The sequence below is a fragment of the Fukomys damarensis genome, unplaced genomic scaffold (genome assembly GCF_012274545.1).
Source record: "Fukomys damarensis isolate Sample0158 unplaced genomic scaffold, DMR_v1.0_HiC HiC_scaffold_24, whole genome shotgun sequence".
NCBI lineage: Eukaryota > Metazoa > Chordata > Mammalia > Rodentia > Bathyergidae > Fukomys > Fukomys damarensis.
The window spans coordinates 57,578,748-57,593,260 of NW_022900936.1; the positions used below are offsets into that span (position 1 = coordinate 57,578,748).

Sequence of the window (14,513 nt, forward strand, 5' to 3'; positions counted from 1 at the left end):
ATATATATATATATATTTGTTGTTTGTTGCCTGGTCCGTAAATGAATGTTGAAGTACTCAAGATCATATATAATTTCAGAAATGAAATAATTCCTAAAAGGTAAAAACTCTCACTGGAAGATTAATCTTCACTTCAACTAACACACAACAAATGAGTTCCTCTAAAACACACCAATGTTTGAAAACCTCAGGGAATACATCACTGACACAACTAGCTTCTCTTATACTGGACCCAAATCAGTCTCTTTATACTGTTCATGTAGCTCTAACCCTTGACAGACTTTAACCAACGCGAAAAACCAGCTTGAGATCTACTTCATTTCACTGGTATCTTTTTAAATGTGAATACACAATGACAAGATTTTCAGTTACCATTTTCTTATTTAGAATCCCTTCTGGCTTTTCACATTCCTAAATATAACAAGAGACCAGAAAATTAAAATGTTTTTATCAGTTTAACAGAATAATCTGTAATTTGATGCTAACAAAATCCTGAATTGTAATTTGGAGGCTTATATTTTATGTGCTATGTGAATCACATGCCATAACCAATCTCATAAAGGCAACTTAGGAACTAAGACACCAAAGATTAACTGTAGGCATCACATGAGAGAATCAGGAGCTTCCAGTCCTGTTCATTCAGTGATACACGGCTACTTCTTTTGATATAAAATCAAAGGCACTGGAATATGTAATTTCTTTTGACTCATTATAAACTTGCAAAATTTAGAAAGGGAAAACCTTCATATTTCAAGTTTTTGAATCATGAATTTGTGACCAACCAGTCCATGCTCTGAGAGGCGACTGAATAGGCGACACTGGTGGAGCGGGGAGATTCAAGCCAATAAGTTTCTGTTGCTCTAGCAACTGTAGTAGTTTTCCACGAGCCTCCATACTCTGTCGATTCAACTCTGCAAGCCGTTCCTCCATGGTGCTTGGTACTACAGACTGTGTGACTGGAAAAGTCTTTGGAAGGGGGAGAAAGGGCATGAATTCAATATTGGAAAAAAACACCACCCAATTTTGCCTTTTCTGCTAGGTGCCAGGAAATTCAGTCACAGCCCTTGTTATAAACAGATGTGAACAGTGGGCAAACAATAGAACTTACAAATCGTTTAATTGAAGAATTAGGGCTAAAGTGAAAGGACACTCGTTCTTCTGCTGTTGCCCCACACTGAGTCTTTCACTGAGCACACTGTGTGTGGGACAAGGTTTTCCCTACATTGCTCAGCATTTGTGGAGCTGTACAAAAGAGCTCAGAAGCAAACAAATGACTTCTACTGGCCAAATGCCACACACCTACGAGTGACAGACCTGCAGCTGGACAGATTACAAAGGAGGATCAGCTGTAATTGAAACAGTGTTTCCACAGTCATAATCTTCAAACAGGCACCATGAGTTATTTGGCAGAGATTCTGAGAACCCCATCATGTGTCAGCCCCTCCAGGCCACATTTAGCCTAAGATAATCTTATTTAAAAATAGTTGCCATTGGAGAGGAATATCGGACATAATGGTAAAATACAGCTGCCCCTGGAACATAAGGTTAATTTGAAAAATTCCCAAGAGAAATGTATTTACGTTAATCCCAATAATTTCAGTTAGGTGGCAGTACCACTGAGCTAAATCTCCAGCCCAATTTCATTTAGTTAAATACGTCCCTTTGGGGAAGTAAAAAACTAATCCCTAACACAAATTAATAATTTGTGGCTTGTAGTTTTTAATAGTTTTCTTTTAAAAAATAAAGATAAGTAAACAGTATGAATTAAAGATCAATCTATATTTTCAATTAAAACGAGAGGATGCTGAGGACAGAAATATTACATTGTCCTTGTCCTTTCTGGACTGATGCATATACTAATTACAAAAGGACATAAGCTTAATATTTACCTGTTATCTATTTTAACCTAAGAGTTATCTGTTTCAGATAATCTTCAAAACTGAAAACATAAGTGTCTCCCAGTGACTCAAACCTGAGGCAGCTCATGTTTACAGCTACACCAACAGCTGCTGCCAAGCCCCAGTGATTCTTCCTGGCTCTTCCTCTGCCCATCCCTCTAACTGCTATTTCTGTGACTCAATACCACCTGTCTTTATTCTCTATGAGCCAGTGATAACAGGTGGCTCCTACCCCTACCACCTCTGGTGTTCCTCACCGAAACTCTGATTCACGATTTCGACAGCTCTTACAGACACAGCTACAAGTGTGCCTAATCCAAGGAGAGGCTTCCCAGCTCCTTCCCACACTGAGTATTGTCCAATTCCCTGTCGGGACCCTCACAGGAGCTACCCTGGCTGAGGAAGAGTGCAAAAGAAAGTGTCCCCTATCACTAGGATCTGCGTGAGGAGGTATTAAAAACACTCCCATTTAGAACCTGGAATCCCTTTTCTCCTCACAATGAAATGAAGGTTTAAATTACTAGGTTAGTCTGCAGAGTTTATTTAACTTTTAAAATTCCTGTACTCTATATGAAGATTTTTGCTACTTAAAATGTGACCTTCAGACTAGTAGCACTGGCATTACTTGAGAACTTAGTAGAAATGCACAGGTCCTACCCAAGACTTCAAAACCATGTTTGGCAAGATCCTCAGAGGATTTGTATGTTCTTTAAAGTCTGACTTTAACGATCCTTTCTGAAGAATTGTTTCTATAGGAAAATGCATTTTGTGTTCTAAAAAAATTAGTCATGAGTTAATGGCCAACTGTTCTTGTACAAGACACTTCTAAGAGAAAAAATATTTTCAACTAAAATGTGGTATTTAGGCAAACTTTGAAGCCATATTAATTCTCTGCAGTTGACTTGCAACTTCACTCCTAACTTAATCTTAGTTTTCCTACACACATTAACTTAGTCCTATTTTCTTTCTTTCTTTTGGTACCGGGGATCAAACTCAGGACCTTGTGCTTGCAAGGCAGGCATGGTGCCACTTAACTAAATCCCTGGCTCTCTTAATCTTATTTTCTTAATCACGTATCTTTTCTTTCATGTTATCTCCTTTTATTGTAATGCAATATAAACTAATACACAACTTTGGCCTATCTTGGTGATGAAGACACGCCAAACCATAAGGCATCTAGTGGCAGCCTCAAAGCTATCCCTTCTGCAAAGACATATCTTCAGATGCCCAAGCTTAAATTCCTGTGTGTCCCTAGCTGATCCTTCACTGGTACTCACAGCAGTCCTGTCACCAGCGCTCTCCTGTTTGTTCAACTCTCGCAGTCCATCCCCTCGCTCGCCTCCTGATCCGTTAATATTACTCAGATGTGCCTTGATGGCTGAATTCTGCAGTGTCAGCTCAGCAATTCGTGCCATTATGTCCTTTCTTTGTATCGGTATCTCTCTTGTTCTAAGCTGCTGCCCATCTCCCAGTACTGGGAGCTCTTCTGAGAATGCAGGATTTCTCGACTGTTGAACACTGGGATGGGAACTATAGAGGGGCTGTGAGAGGTTAACCAAAGGTGCCTGGATTTTGTGCTCTGTGTCTTCTCCCATGTGAGAGACTCTCCACCTTTGAGTGAAGAGTCGATTCTCTTCACTTGAATTCTGAATATCTGTATCAGTAGGTACGGTCTTCTTTTCCCAGTTTTGTTCCTTCTCAATTATTTCCACAGTGGGAAGAGTCTGTGGAGCAGGGCGAGTTTGAACGGTCCTCCTCAGCACTGCAGATTAATAATAAACGTGTATTATTTTTCATGTATTAAGTTATCTCAGCCTATCATGACAGAGAAGAATTTCAATAGAAGGGTTAGGCTTCTGAATGCCTAAATTATTTTCACCCGGGATTGTACCAGCAATGCCACCCCTAACAATCAAGTACAGAGACTTTTTGTATCCCTTAAAGCATGTATCAGTAGTTTTTTGAAAAAACACCTGCCAAGTTCACACTTTAACACATATATTAACATATCTAGGAAAGGAGAAGAGGAAGGTATCTAATTTAAACTGAGAATGGCTGGGAAAGGCTTCTCTATGGAAAGAAAAAATTTTAAAGGATTACATATATGCAAAGAACATTATAGGATGTGAGAACATGTATGAAGGGTCAAAAATAGGAAGAAGTTAGTCAAGTCCTAACATAGCAATAAGGGAGAAGTGGAAAAATATATATAAGATGGGAGAAGTGTGCGGTGGCCATTTCCGACAAACCCTTTTAGTTCATGTCCGAAAGTTTGTGATTTAAGAGCAATAGAAACCTAGAAAAACACAGATCAAGACGGTATGAATCTTGAATGAGTGGATGGTGATGCCATTTACTAAGATGAAGACAAGAAAGGTATCTTAGGGAAATGGAAATTATAAAGAATTCAGTTCTGGGAGGTGGAGAGGTAGGTCAGTGGGACCATACTTGCCTAGTATACATTAGGCCCTAGGTTTGACCCCCAGAACAACAACAAAAAATCAGTTCTGAACATGCCATTTAGTATGTTTATGGATTCATCCATGTATCCATCCAAGTAAATAGTTAAAAACTCAGTGTGTCTAGGCTAAGATAGAAAACTAGAAGTAAGTGGTATATAGAAGATGTTGGAAACCAAGAAAATGAATAAGATTATCCAAACAGTAGAGTGAAAAAGAAACCAGCACCAAGACATATGGAACTTAACATTTAGAAAACTAAAAGTGTAAATAAGGTTCAAATGGTATAACTGGGTGTATGAAATAGGAAGAAAATGACTAAAGGGGAAGTGGGAAGGGGAGGGGAAAGGAAATAAGGGAAAAGAAAAAATGTGAAAAAGGAAAAAATGGAAACAAAGTCTTTGTAAATAGGGAAGGGTGAAGCGGGTGAAGGGAGGGCAGGGGTATGGGGAGAAAACAAGAACAAAGTTATATCATGTAAAGGTACAAGGTCCCAATGATAAATGTTACTGTATTGTTTGCTTTAAATGTACCAATAAACTTAATGGGGAAAAATTTAGTCTAATAAAGGAGGGGAAATTAGCAAAGCAGACTAAAATAGAGCAGCCAAAAAAATATTACATGAGCGTAGTATTAAGGAAACAGTAACAGTTTAAGACCCTAGAAATGTAAGGACAGAAAAGAATACACTGGACTTAGTAACATGGAGACCACTGGAGCCCTCAGAAAGAACAGTTTAGATGTAATAACCTAACTGGGAGTGAAATGAGACGCAGGACGCTTTTATTTCAAGACTAATGACCAAACACACATTTAGATCACCCCCTTTCACTGATAGCAAGGAAGTCTGCCCACATTAGTAAAAAGAATAGTATGGGAGGAGAATCATTTACAAGTGAGATGTTTCAACAAGTTTGTAGAAGACAGAGGGTATATGGGAAGACAGTGTAAAAGAATGAAATTGAGCAAAAGCCACAATCCAGAACATGTATAAATTACCAAAAGGTGACAGATGAAAGTCAGGCTTTCTGGGAAGACTTCTGAAAGGGCTGTAGCCACAAAGCTAACAAGGTCAGAGAAAAAGTGAGCTGTAGGCCTAGAAGCTAGGGAATTACCAGAAAGATTGTCTACTATACAGTTAAACTAGTCAGGCTGTTACCACTTTCCTGGCCCATTCTCCTGAGGGGGTGGGATGGGGTGGAGGGGTTGGAGACAGCAACTGTGGTAGCCCCAATTGAGTGGCTGGATCCTACTCACCCACTCTAAAAGGAAGCCTGAGATTAACATATGTCCATATTCACAAAGCAGCTATAAAAGGGAGAGCACATACAGCACATAAACCAAGACCTCTCCACACTACAGAAAACTTATGCCAGCTATCTGTAATGCTTAAGACTTAGCCATTCTTCTTTCTTTTAGTGTATATATTTATTTTTTATGAGTATATGTTTGTAGAACAAATTTTTTACAATCCTTGGGATTAATATAACACCTTTTTTTTTTTAATCCTCTTTCCCTTCCCTCCTGTGCCCCTCCATTCATCTCTTGATCCCCTTCCTTTTTTTTTAACTTAAATATAATTAGAGGATAAAGAATCACCAAACCAATGAAGGAAAATCAGCACAACAAAAGAAAAAAGCCAAGACAAGTAAACAAAACAATAAAAAAAGAGAAATTCAGATACAAAGGAAAATGTAACAAAATTCTAACTGGTATCCTCAACAGAGAGTTGTTGGAAGATATTTATAATACCATAAGAATCAGTGAAAAAGGAACAATCAGACAATAAGAAACAGCTTTGCTTGGAAATTTAAAATACGACTGATGAATTTTTTAAAGGAATCCAAAGACAGGATTGAATATAAAATGAAAAAAAAAAAACATAAGCATAAAAGGAAGATGTAAGGCCAAATACTCCCAAAAGTCAATATACAATTATGTAAAACTAACAAAAGTCACATGTTTGCAGACTGAAAGGGCCCACTGTGCTCCACTGTACACACACACAACTCCACCTTGTGCAATTTCTGGATAAAAATAAAAGGATACTAAAATCTTTAATAGGGAAAAAAAGGCCAAATATAAGACAAGACATAGACATCCACCTGAACATTGGGACTAGAAATCAACAGAAAAATGCCTTTAAGTTTTCAAGCATAAAAGAACCATGGCCTAGAATTCTTTATTAGTCACATTATTAGCCACTTACAGAGAAAAGTAAAAATATTTTCAGATTTTCAAGAACTCAAACTCTGTCTTGTATACACTGCTCCTGATTTTTTAGTAAAAGGAGGAGGACAAGGAGGAGGAGGAAAAGGGGGAGAGGCAGGGAAGGAAGGAGGCGGGGAGAGGTGGAGGAGGAGGAGAAAGAAAAGAAGGAGAAAGGAGGAGGAGGAGGAGGAAGAAGAGGAGGAGGAAGAGGAGGAAGGAAGAAGAAAGAAGAAAGAAGAAAGAAGAAAGAAGAAAGAAGAAATGGGACCCAGGAAATAGCTGATCCAACCCAGAAATCCCACAATGAGAGCCATGCAGCAGGCCCAGAGAGCAATCAGTCTAGTCTGGAACAAGTTTGATGGGCTTTGGGAAAGCACCTCAGGATGAATGCAAATTCCACACCACGGATAGTATGATTAAAGAATTAAAGGCACTTGAAAGTCTAGGCAAAGGAAAACATGAACAAGAAAGTCATACCATAAACATGGCAAGCCAAAAGATTCCAAACAACTGATGAAATTGGAATTTACTTTCACCTTTATAATAAGAGCTTTCTTCTTGGTTTGACACACAAAGTTCTACTGTACAGACTTGTTTTGAGGATAACTAAATGCTGATGAAGGGTCCTACGTGTCTTTTATCTTTATCTGCATGTTCAATTTAACTGAACAATTTACATGTGAGTATTCCAAACACAATGCATAAAAAATATATCACCAATTCAGAATACATATTCAAAGGCTCCTGTACCTGTACTGTAGGTTCTAAACAAAATGGGAAATTATTCCAATGTAGAACCTACTGAAAATCCTAACATGTTTTCTATAGCAGTCTCTGACATTACTTGCTTTAATGAACCCTTAGTATATCTGCAGTCAAATATTTACTATGATTGTTTCTTTGAAATAATTTTAAGCTATTTTATTACCACCAATGAAAAATATAATATTTAATAAGAACTCATTATAAGAGCCTATTAACAACAGGAAAATATTTGAACAATTATTTTAAGAAATGAAAATCTAACCTGAATTGAAATCATAGTTCCTTAATCTAGCCAGAGTTAATAGCACTCTCCAGTCCTCTAAAGAGGAAATAATGAGTCATAGAACTGGAGAGCTGGAAAAGACACTAAGGAAAAATCCTCTTGTGCAAAAGATAGGAAAACTGGAGTCCAGAAAAGATCAGTATCTTAGTCCACATCATAAAGCTACTCAGCTTTAAGTCACCAGCACTTCTGACTCAGCCTGGAGTTGATTCCACCATACCACACTGATCTGGCAGACACTATGATTGCATTTTAGATATAAAAGCAAAATTCTAGTAACAACAACTTGACGTTTCCTTTAACCCCTTACGGCCCTTTTTTATTGGAAACATATACCAAGGCAGCTCAATGACAATAAAAGTTAGTTTTCTGTCCTGCTATGGAAGAATATAAACAATTTTTTTAAAAAATAAAATTTCAGGCAAATCAGAACTATTATTTTTCAAAAACCACTTGGAAGAGAATCTAAGTAGTTTTTAACTTTTTTTCAAATTGAAAAACCCTTTGAAAATGAAAGTGAAACCTCCAAAAAATACATGTGTGGAAAAATAAGTTCATTTTCCAACGATGAAGTTCGGAAGGCCATTCACGAGTCGTTTTAGCTAAGGATTAGCAAAACAGTTTAATGTTTTTACTCAAAATTCTACATGTATCTAACTCTATTTTTAATTGTCTGTCTACTTTTGTCATAAAATTCCCTCAGTTGACTGATTTGAAGACTTCTGAGAAAGTGATAATAAGATGATCAAATATGACTTACAAAATCCTTAAATCACAGCTTTTATCTTTCCCTAGATAAACTTTCCTTATTATCTGGAGCATAATCTCCTCTTGTTCCTTATTTATATACTGCAGGGCAGTAGGGATTCCTCTTATTCCGCAACTTAATGCTCTGGACTTTGATCCTTTGACCTGAGTCTAATACTTACAATGTTCAGTAGAGCAGATGTATGATGAAATTAATTAAATGTCACACTTCATTGTATCAGTATAAAACACAACATATAAACCATCCTCAGAATGTATCCTTCAGTTGAAAGGTTGTAGGCAGTTATCAATGTCCTTTACAATTATGTTTTCAGGTAACAGTGAACACGATACATTACAAAAGTGAAGCATAAAAAATAACTTCTGCATAACTTTCTAAGAAGCCTGCTTACCATCCTGCAGAGGAGAGAATTCTGAGTTGCTCTTCTGCCTGGGTGGTGTTAACAACACAGCTGGCTCAAAGACACGTGCAGGAAAACCACTGGCCAGCTGCGTACTGTCAGCCGGGTTCGGCATCTGAGACAGTTTAACAGGCAACTCTTCCTGCAGGAAATCAACCACTTCTTCCCCTCTGAACATCAACGGCACGGACACATTAGTGCTTACAGCAGCGGCCTCTGAAGAAAAGAGGACATTAGCATGTAAGGAACAAAAAGGAATTGTGGGGGGCTGGGGATTCGACTCAATGGTTCCACCGCCTGCCTCGCAAGTGCAAGGACCCAAATTAGATCCCCGGTACCAAAAAAAAAAAAAAAGGAATTGTGGGCATATTCCAGATATGTATTCCTAAGTGCCTTCAAGTAGAATACAAAACCCAGTTGGCCTGTCTTAGTCTCTTTCTTCATCGATGAAACACAATGCCAAACACCCACAATTTAAAGGAGGAGAGGGTTCTTTTGGCCCGTGTTGTTAAGGTTTCAGTCCGCAGTCAGCTGGCTCCAGGGTGGCATGGGGGAAGGGCAGGCGTGGAAGAAAACTGCTCATGTCATGGCAGCCCTGAAGCAGAGAAGGAGGGAGGATCCGGGGAGGCGGGTATGCCCGCCACGTCATATCGCAGAGATCCACCTCTTGCGATCAGGCCCCACCTACCAATACCACGCTAGCTATAGTTCCCTGTATGACCACCTCCACAAGTCCTGACTCTGAGCACATGAGAAATCCAGATATAAACCCTAACAGAACCATAGAGCCTTCACTTCTAGGCTACATTATCCTCGGCCAATAATTCATAGACAAATCTTGCAAAGACAGCACTGGCACAAACTTGTTTGAGAAAAGCATTAGAAAAAAAGCCATAAGAAGAAAGCCACCTATGTATGAACTGTTGCCTGGTACTTTAGAATTTTTCATTATTTGTTTTGGGTAGTTTTCTAATGCATATGACAAATAACAAAATGGCAAAAACAGCACACATGAACAGTGATCCACACATACAAGATTCATCACAATACAAGGCACTGTAAGTTCCCAAGTCATGCACTATGATAGTATAGTCTTATCCCACATTATTGTACAAGGGTTACACAAGCCAAGACTCAAAAAGATACCAAGCTGGTTTCACTTACATAAATCTTTCCAACTTCTTCCACAGATAATTAAAAATAACCTTACAATAAGCTCACTTCTAGCTTTTTTTAATCTTTGAAGAACTAAACACTTTCTCAGTAGTGGACAGCACTAACCTACCTCTCGATGGAGATCCTAACAGCAATTTCCCACCATAAGACAGAGACCTTGCCACTGCCTTTACTTCATCCAAGTTAAAGTGCAGTCTGCCACTTCTTAGAATCTATTCAAAGAAGATCATCCTGTATGCACAAAACACTTTGTACACAATCATCAAAGACTTCCTTAAAAGTAAAAAAGTGAAAAACCCTAAAGGATCTCAAAGTATCATCACATCTGAATAAAAGTCATAAATTTCTAAAACTCAAGGGTTTTTTCTTTCTCATACCATCTCTATTCTTCTGCACCAGATACCATGATTAAAAGTGCTGGCAACAAAGTCTCACTGACCTAGGTATTTGGTTTTGCTACTTTCTACCCATGTGACTAATTACCAATGTTTTCTAAGCGTTAGCTTCCTTATACAACAGTAACAATAATATTTACCTCATAAGATTATTATAAGCACTATACATGTAAGGTTCAAAAGGTATTAATAAATGATAGCGGGAAAAGTAGTGATAATTGTAGTAGTGATAATACAGTTACCTACAAATAATTCCATATAAGCCAATAATTCTATATAAGCTCAGGGGTTCAGGGTTTGGTTTGTGTGCAACTCTAAGGCTGGGATAGGGAACCTTTCAGAGCTTTCAATGACGCAAACAGCCCACACCAGCCCACGTGCCATAGATTCAACATCAGTTTTCTGAGGCCATTAAACAGTTTAATGAGGGCCAGGGATTTAGCTCAGTGGTTCCGCCACCTGCCTCACAAGTACAAGGTCCTGAGTTCAATCCCTGGTACCAAAAAAAAGTTTAATAATGGTTTGAGATAATAAGACTATACCTACCTGGACTGTCCCCAACTCTTCCGTCTGTGGCTCCCCTTTCTGAAGCCTGAGCTTCCTGTGTAGAGTTATTTATCACAGGACAATTCTTAATGGCATGTGTGAGTGATATAAGTTGCTCGTCTGTTGTGGCCATGTACCGCTGCAGTCTAGCCTAAAGAAGAAATGAAATAGCATCATCATCCTAACAAATATTAACCATCACATAGAAGCGAGCCATACAAAGGATGTGTGTACCTATCATTATTTTAAATTCTTCAAGAATTCAAAACTTTTATTCAAACTCTAAAACAATGCTATTCATAATTATAAATATTCTAGATGTCCCATGATAGAGAAATAGTTAAGTAAATCGGGGACTATTACGAAATATCCTGCTATGAAAATAACAACCTTTGTGTACAGGGCATTCAATGTATAAGACTCTTCATACAAATTATTTCAAATGATTCTCAAGTTACCCCAAGAGACAGACACATCAGGGGCAGGAAACAGAATATTCAATGGGCATTTAAACTTATAAAGATGAACACTGTATTTATGGTAACATATCTAAAATGTTTAAGGGAAAGAGAAAAGAACAAAACTCTATATGCAATATGATTATAGCTATACTTTTATTTGTGTGAGAGCTAATTGTACTGCATATATATATATAGGTATATTTTTATATTTGTCTATGTATATATCTCATGTGTTTTTAAATATTATGTAAGATTTTCTTTTATTTAAAGGATCATTCATAAAATACCACATCCATTCATTTATTTTGTCATATAGATGAATGTGTTTGGAATTCCATTCTTACATTTAAAAGCCAATTGGACTGCCCAGAAATTTGGATGAATTTGTTTTATTCTTAATAATTTCTGCACTGAAGACATAAGTAGATCATCTGAAAGCAACAGGTTTGATTACAACATATAACCTAAGTCTAAGAACTGGTATTAAATACATAGGTGGTTCTTAGAAGCAGAGAAGATGGCAGGTTGAAGGAAAGAGAGGAAAGTTGTATAAAATGCTAAGACCTTTTAATAAAAAGAAAGTAAGAGAATCCATGGATAATAGCTAGAGATGAATTATTACTTAAGCATACATTTTTCTCATACATGGTTAGAGAAACACAAACATCTAATAAAAATTGGTTGTGGCCAGACGTTAGAAATATTGCAAATACTGCTGACTACTACCAGCCCAAAGTTCAAAACCAATAGCCTCAATATTTCTACTTAGGAAACAAATAGACTTCTCATACTTAACATATACAAAACCAAACTTCTCCTGAAGCTTTTATCACCTCATAAATAGAAACTTCATTATTTTAATTATTCAGCCCAAAACTCTGGAGTCATTTTTGACTCTTTTTTCCTCTCACATCCTCTCCTTCACCATATATCCAAAACGTCTGGTTGGCTTTTAAAATATATTCAGAATTTGACCAATTTCCACACCCTTTCCTTCTTCTGCTTTAGATCCCCATCTGAATTACTCCAACAACTCCTCCCTGCTTGTGTGTTTGGCCACCTAGTCTATCCCTGTTCCCAAACTGTGTGCTAAGACACAGCACTCAGGACACTGAGTGAACTCACAGGGGACACCAGAGGACAATGTCAATTTTCAGGAGAAACAGCAAAGCCTGACCATCTATCGGGCATCGCTGAACTCCTAGGTTGGGGCAGTTTACAGTTTCAACATAAGACTACATTACAATCCTTTTGTTAAGGTCAAATCTTTTCATGACTGGATTTTAGCAGAAACTATGCTAGGAACAAAAGTACTGGATGAAAATCAATGTGGACAAGGAAATAAGAGTAATGGTGTCCAGTATGATTCTAACCTCTTCGGAAAGCTGTACACTGCTCAAAAAGTACACACATTCAACCAATAAATAATTGTAGTCATTTAAGAATGACACCCATTTTTCTTTTATCTCATTTTTTTCATACAGCTCTTAAGTTGCTAACCACTTCATAAATAAAACTGTTAGGTGCTTCTTTTGGCCTAGGAGTGTCGGACACTGAAGGCACTGTATCCCAAGAGACAGCAGGGATCTCTAACTTAGTCTCAACACCACAGCCCAGAGTGATTCTCTTTAAACCCAAATCAGATCAGCTTTCTTCTCTTCAATAGCTTCCCATCCCATTCGGCCCAAGTCCTCAAACCCTATGCAAAGCCACATGTGATCTGCTGTATCTGACCTTGTTCCTGATTGCTCTCCCCTTCCACATTCCACCCACTACACTGACACTGGTTTTCCAGATAACTCTGCTCACAGCTGCACTCAAGACCTCTGCCCCTGCTTTTCCTCTGCTTAGTTCATTCTCTCTACCATCGAGCTAAAACACTGGTTCCCTCTCCACTTCCAAGTCTTTGATCAAATGTCGCCTCCTCAGACAGGCAGCACTCACTGCAATTAGAACCACATCCCACCCACTAAAGGCATTTCTTAGGCCTTCTATTTGCTTTGTTTTTCTTCAAAGTACATACTGCCATCTAACTTACTAATAGTTTACTTCTTTTAGGATTTATTTAAAACGAAATCACCGTGAAGGCAAGGATTTCTATATTTTGTTCTGTACTATATTGCTGCATCTAGAACAATTTTGGGCCCAAAGTAAGTGCTCAAAAAAGATTTGTTAAATAATGAATTAGAGTATTTTAAGCCTTCTTATCTTCCCAGGAGAACTGAAATCAAGTTCATGCAAAAATATAAACCCAAATGTTTCTAGCTCTATTATTTATTATATCAAAAAATGAAATTCCCCAAATTTTTATCAACTGAAGAATGGATAAATAAAATATGGCATATCCATAAAATGGAATACCTCTGGGTGATACAAAGGAATGAAATATATATCATACAGCACAAATGAACCTTAAAAACATGGTGGATGAAAGAAGCCAGACATAGAAGACCACATACTGCATGATTCCATTTCTATGAAATGTCTTCACTAGGGAAATGCATACAGATAGAAAGTAGATTAGCGATTGCCAGGGACCAGGGAGAGGGAAGAATATAGACAGATTCCTCACAGGCATGGGATTTCTGTCTGGGATGATGAAAATGATCTGGACTGAGATGATAGTGCTAGTGTACAACTCTGGTTAACTATGAAATATGAAACTGCATACTCTAAAAAGCTGGGATGGAATGTGGACTATATTATTAATTTTTTTAAAAAATTACACATCTTTATCCAAAGTCTCTTCACACAAACACAAATTTCTCTACCATTCTTTTCACATCTCTTATCCTGATAAATGTAAGTAATATAAGTAATGCCCATGAAAACAAAAAGATAAATAAAATAATGTCTGCACTCGAGTAGCATGAAGTTTCAGTGATAAGGACACACATAAGCATAACATCATTGTGTGGTAAAGACAAGAACAGCAATAGCCAAAGAGTATCAAAGGTACACAAAGGAAGAGTGCTCAATGCAGTATTCAAGTATGAGGTTTTCCAGAAGAGATACTGGGAAAGTTTTTTTTTTTTTTAAGAAAAAGGCACAATTGGGCCAGGGATTTAGCTCAGTGGTTCCACTGCCTGCCTCGCAAGTGCAAGGACCTGAGTTTGATCCCTGGTACCAAAAAAAAAAAAAAAAAAAAAA

At 37.7% G+C, this 14,513-nt stretch overlaps 1 protein-coding gene across 7 annotated transcripts in view; it reads right to left on the reverse strand.

The window, feature by feature from the left end:
- Positions 1–14,513, reverse strand: part of Spice1 (spindle and centriole associated protein 1) — a 50,125-nt gene that overhangs the window by 3,918 nt on the left and 31,694 nt on the right. For all 7 annotated transcript variants that reach the window (XM_010630099.3, XM_010630094.3, XM_010630100.3 and 4 more), the window contains 4 exons: positions 10,903–11,053; positions 8,777–9,001; positions 3,176–3,660; positions 783–966 (listed from right to left, as the gene is read on the reverse strand). In XM_010630099.3, coding sequence (XP_010628401.1) covers positions 783–966; positions 3,176–3,660; positions 8,777–9,001; positions 10,903–11,053 — 1,045 coding nt within the window. The remainder of the gene's footprint in view (positions 1–782; positions 967–3,175; positions 3,661–8,776; positions 9,002–10,902; positions 11,054–14,513) is intronic.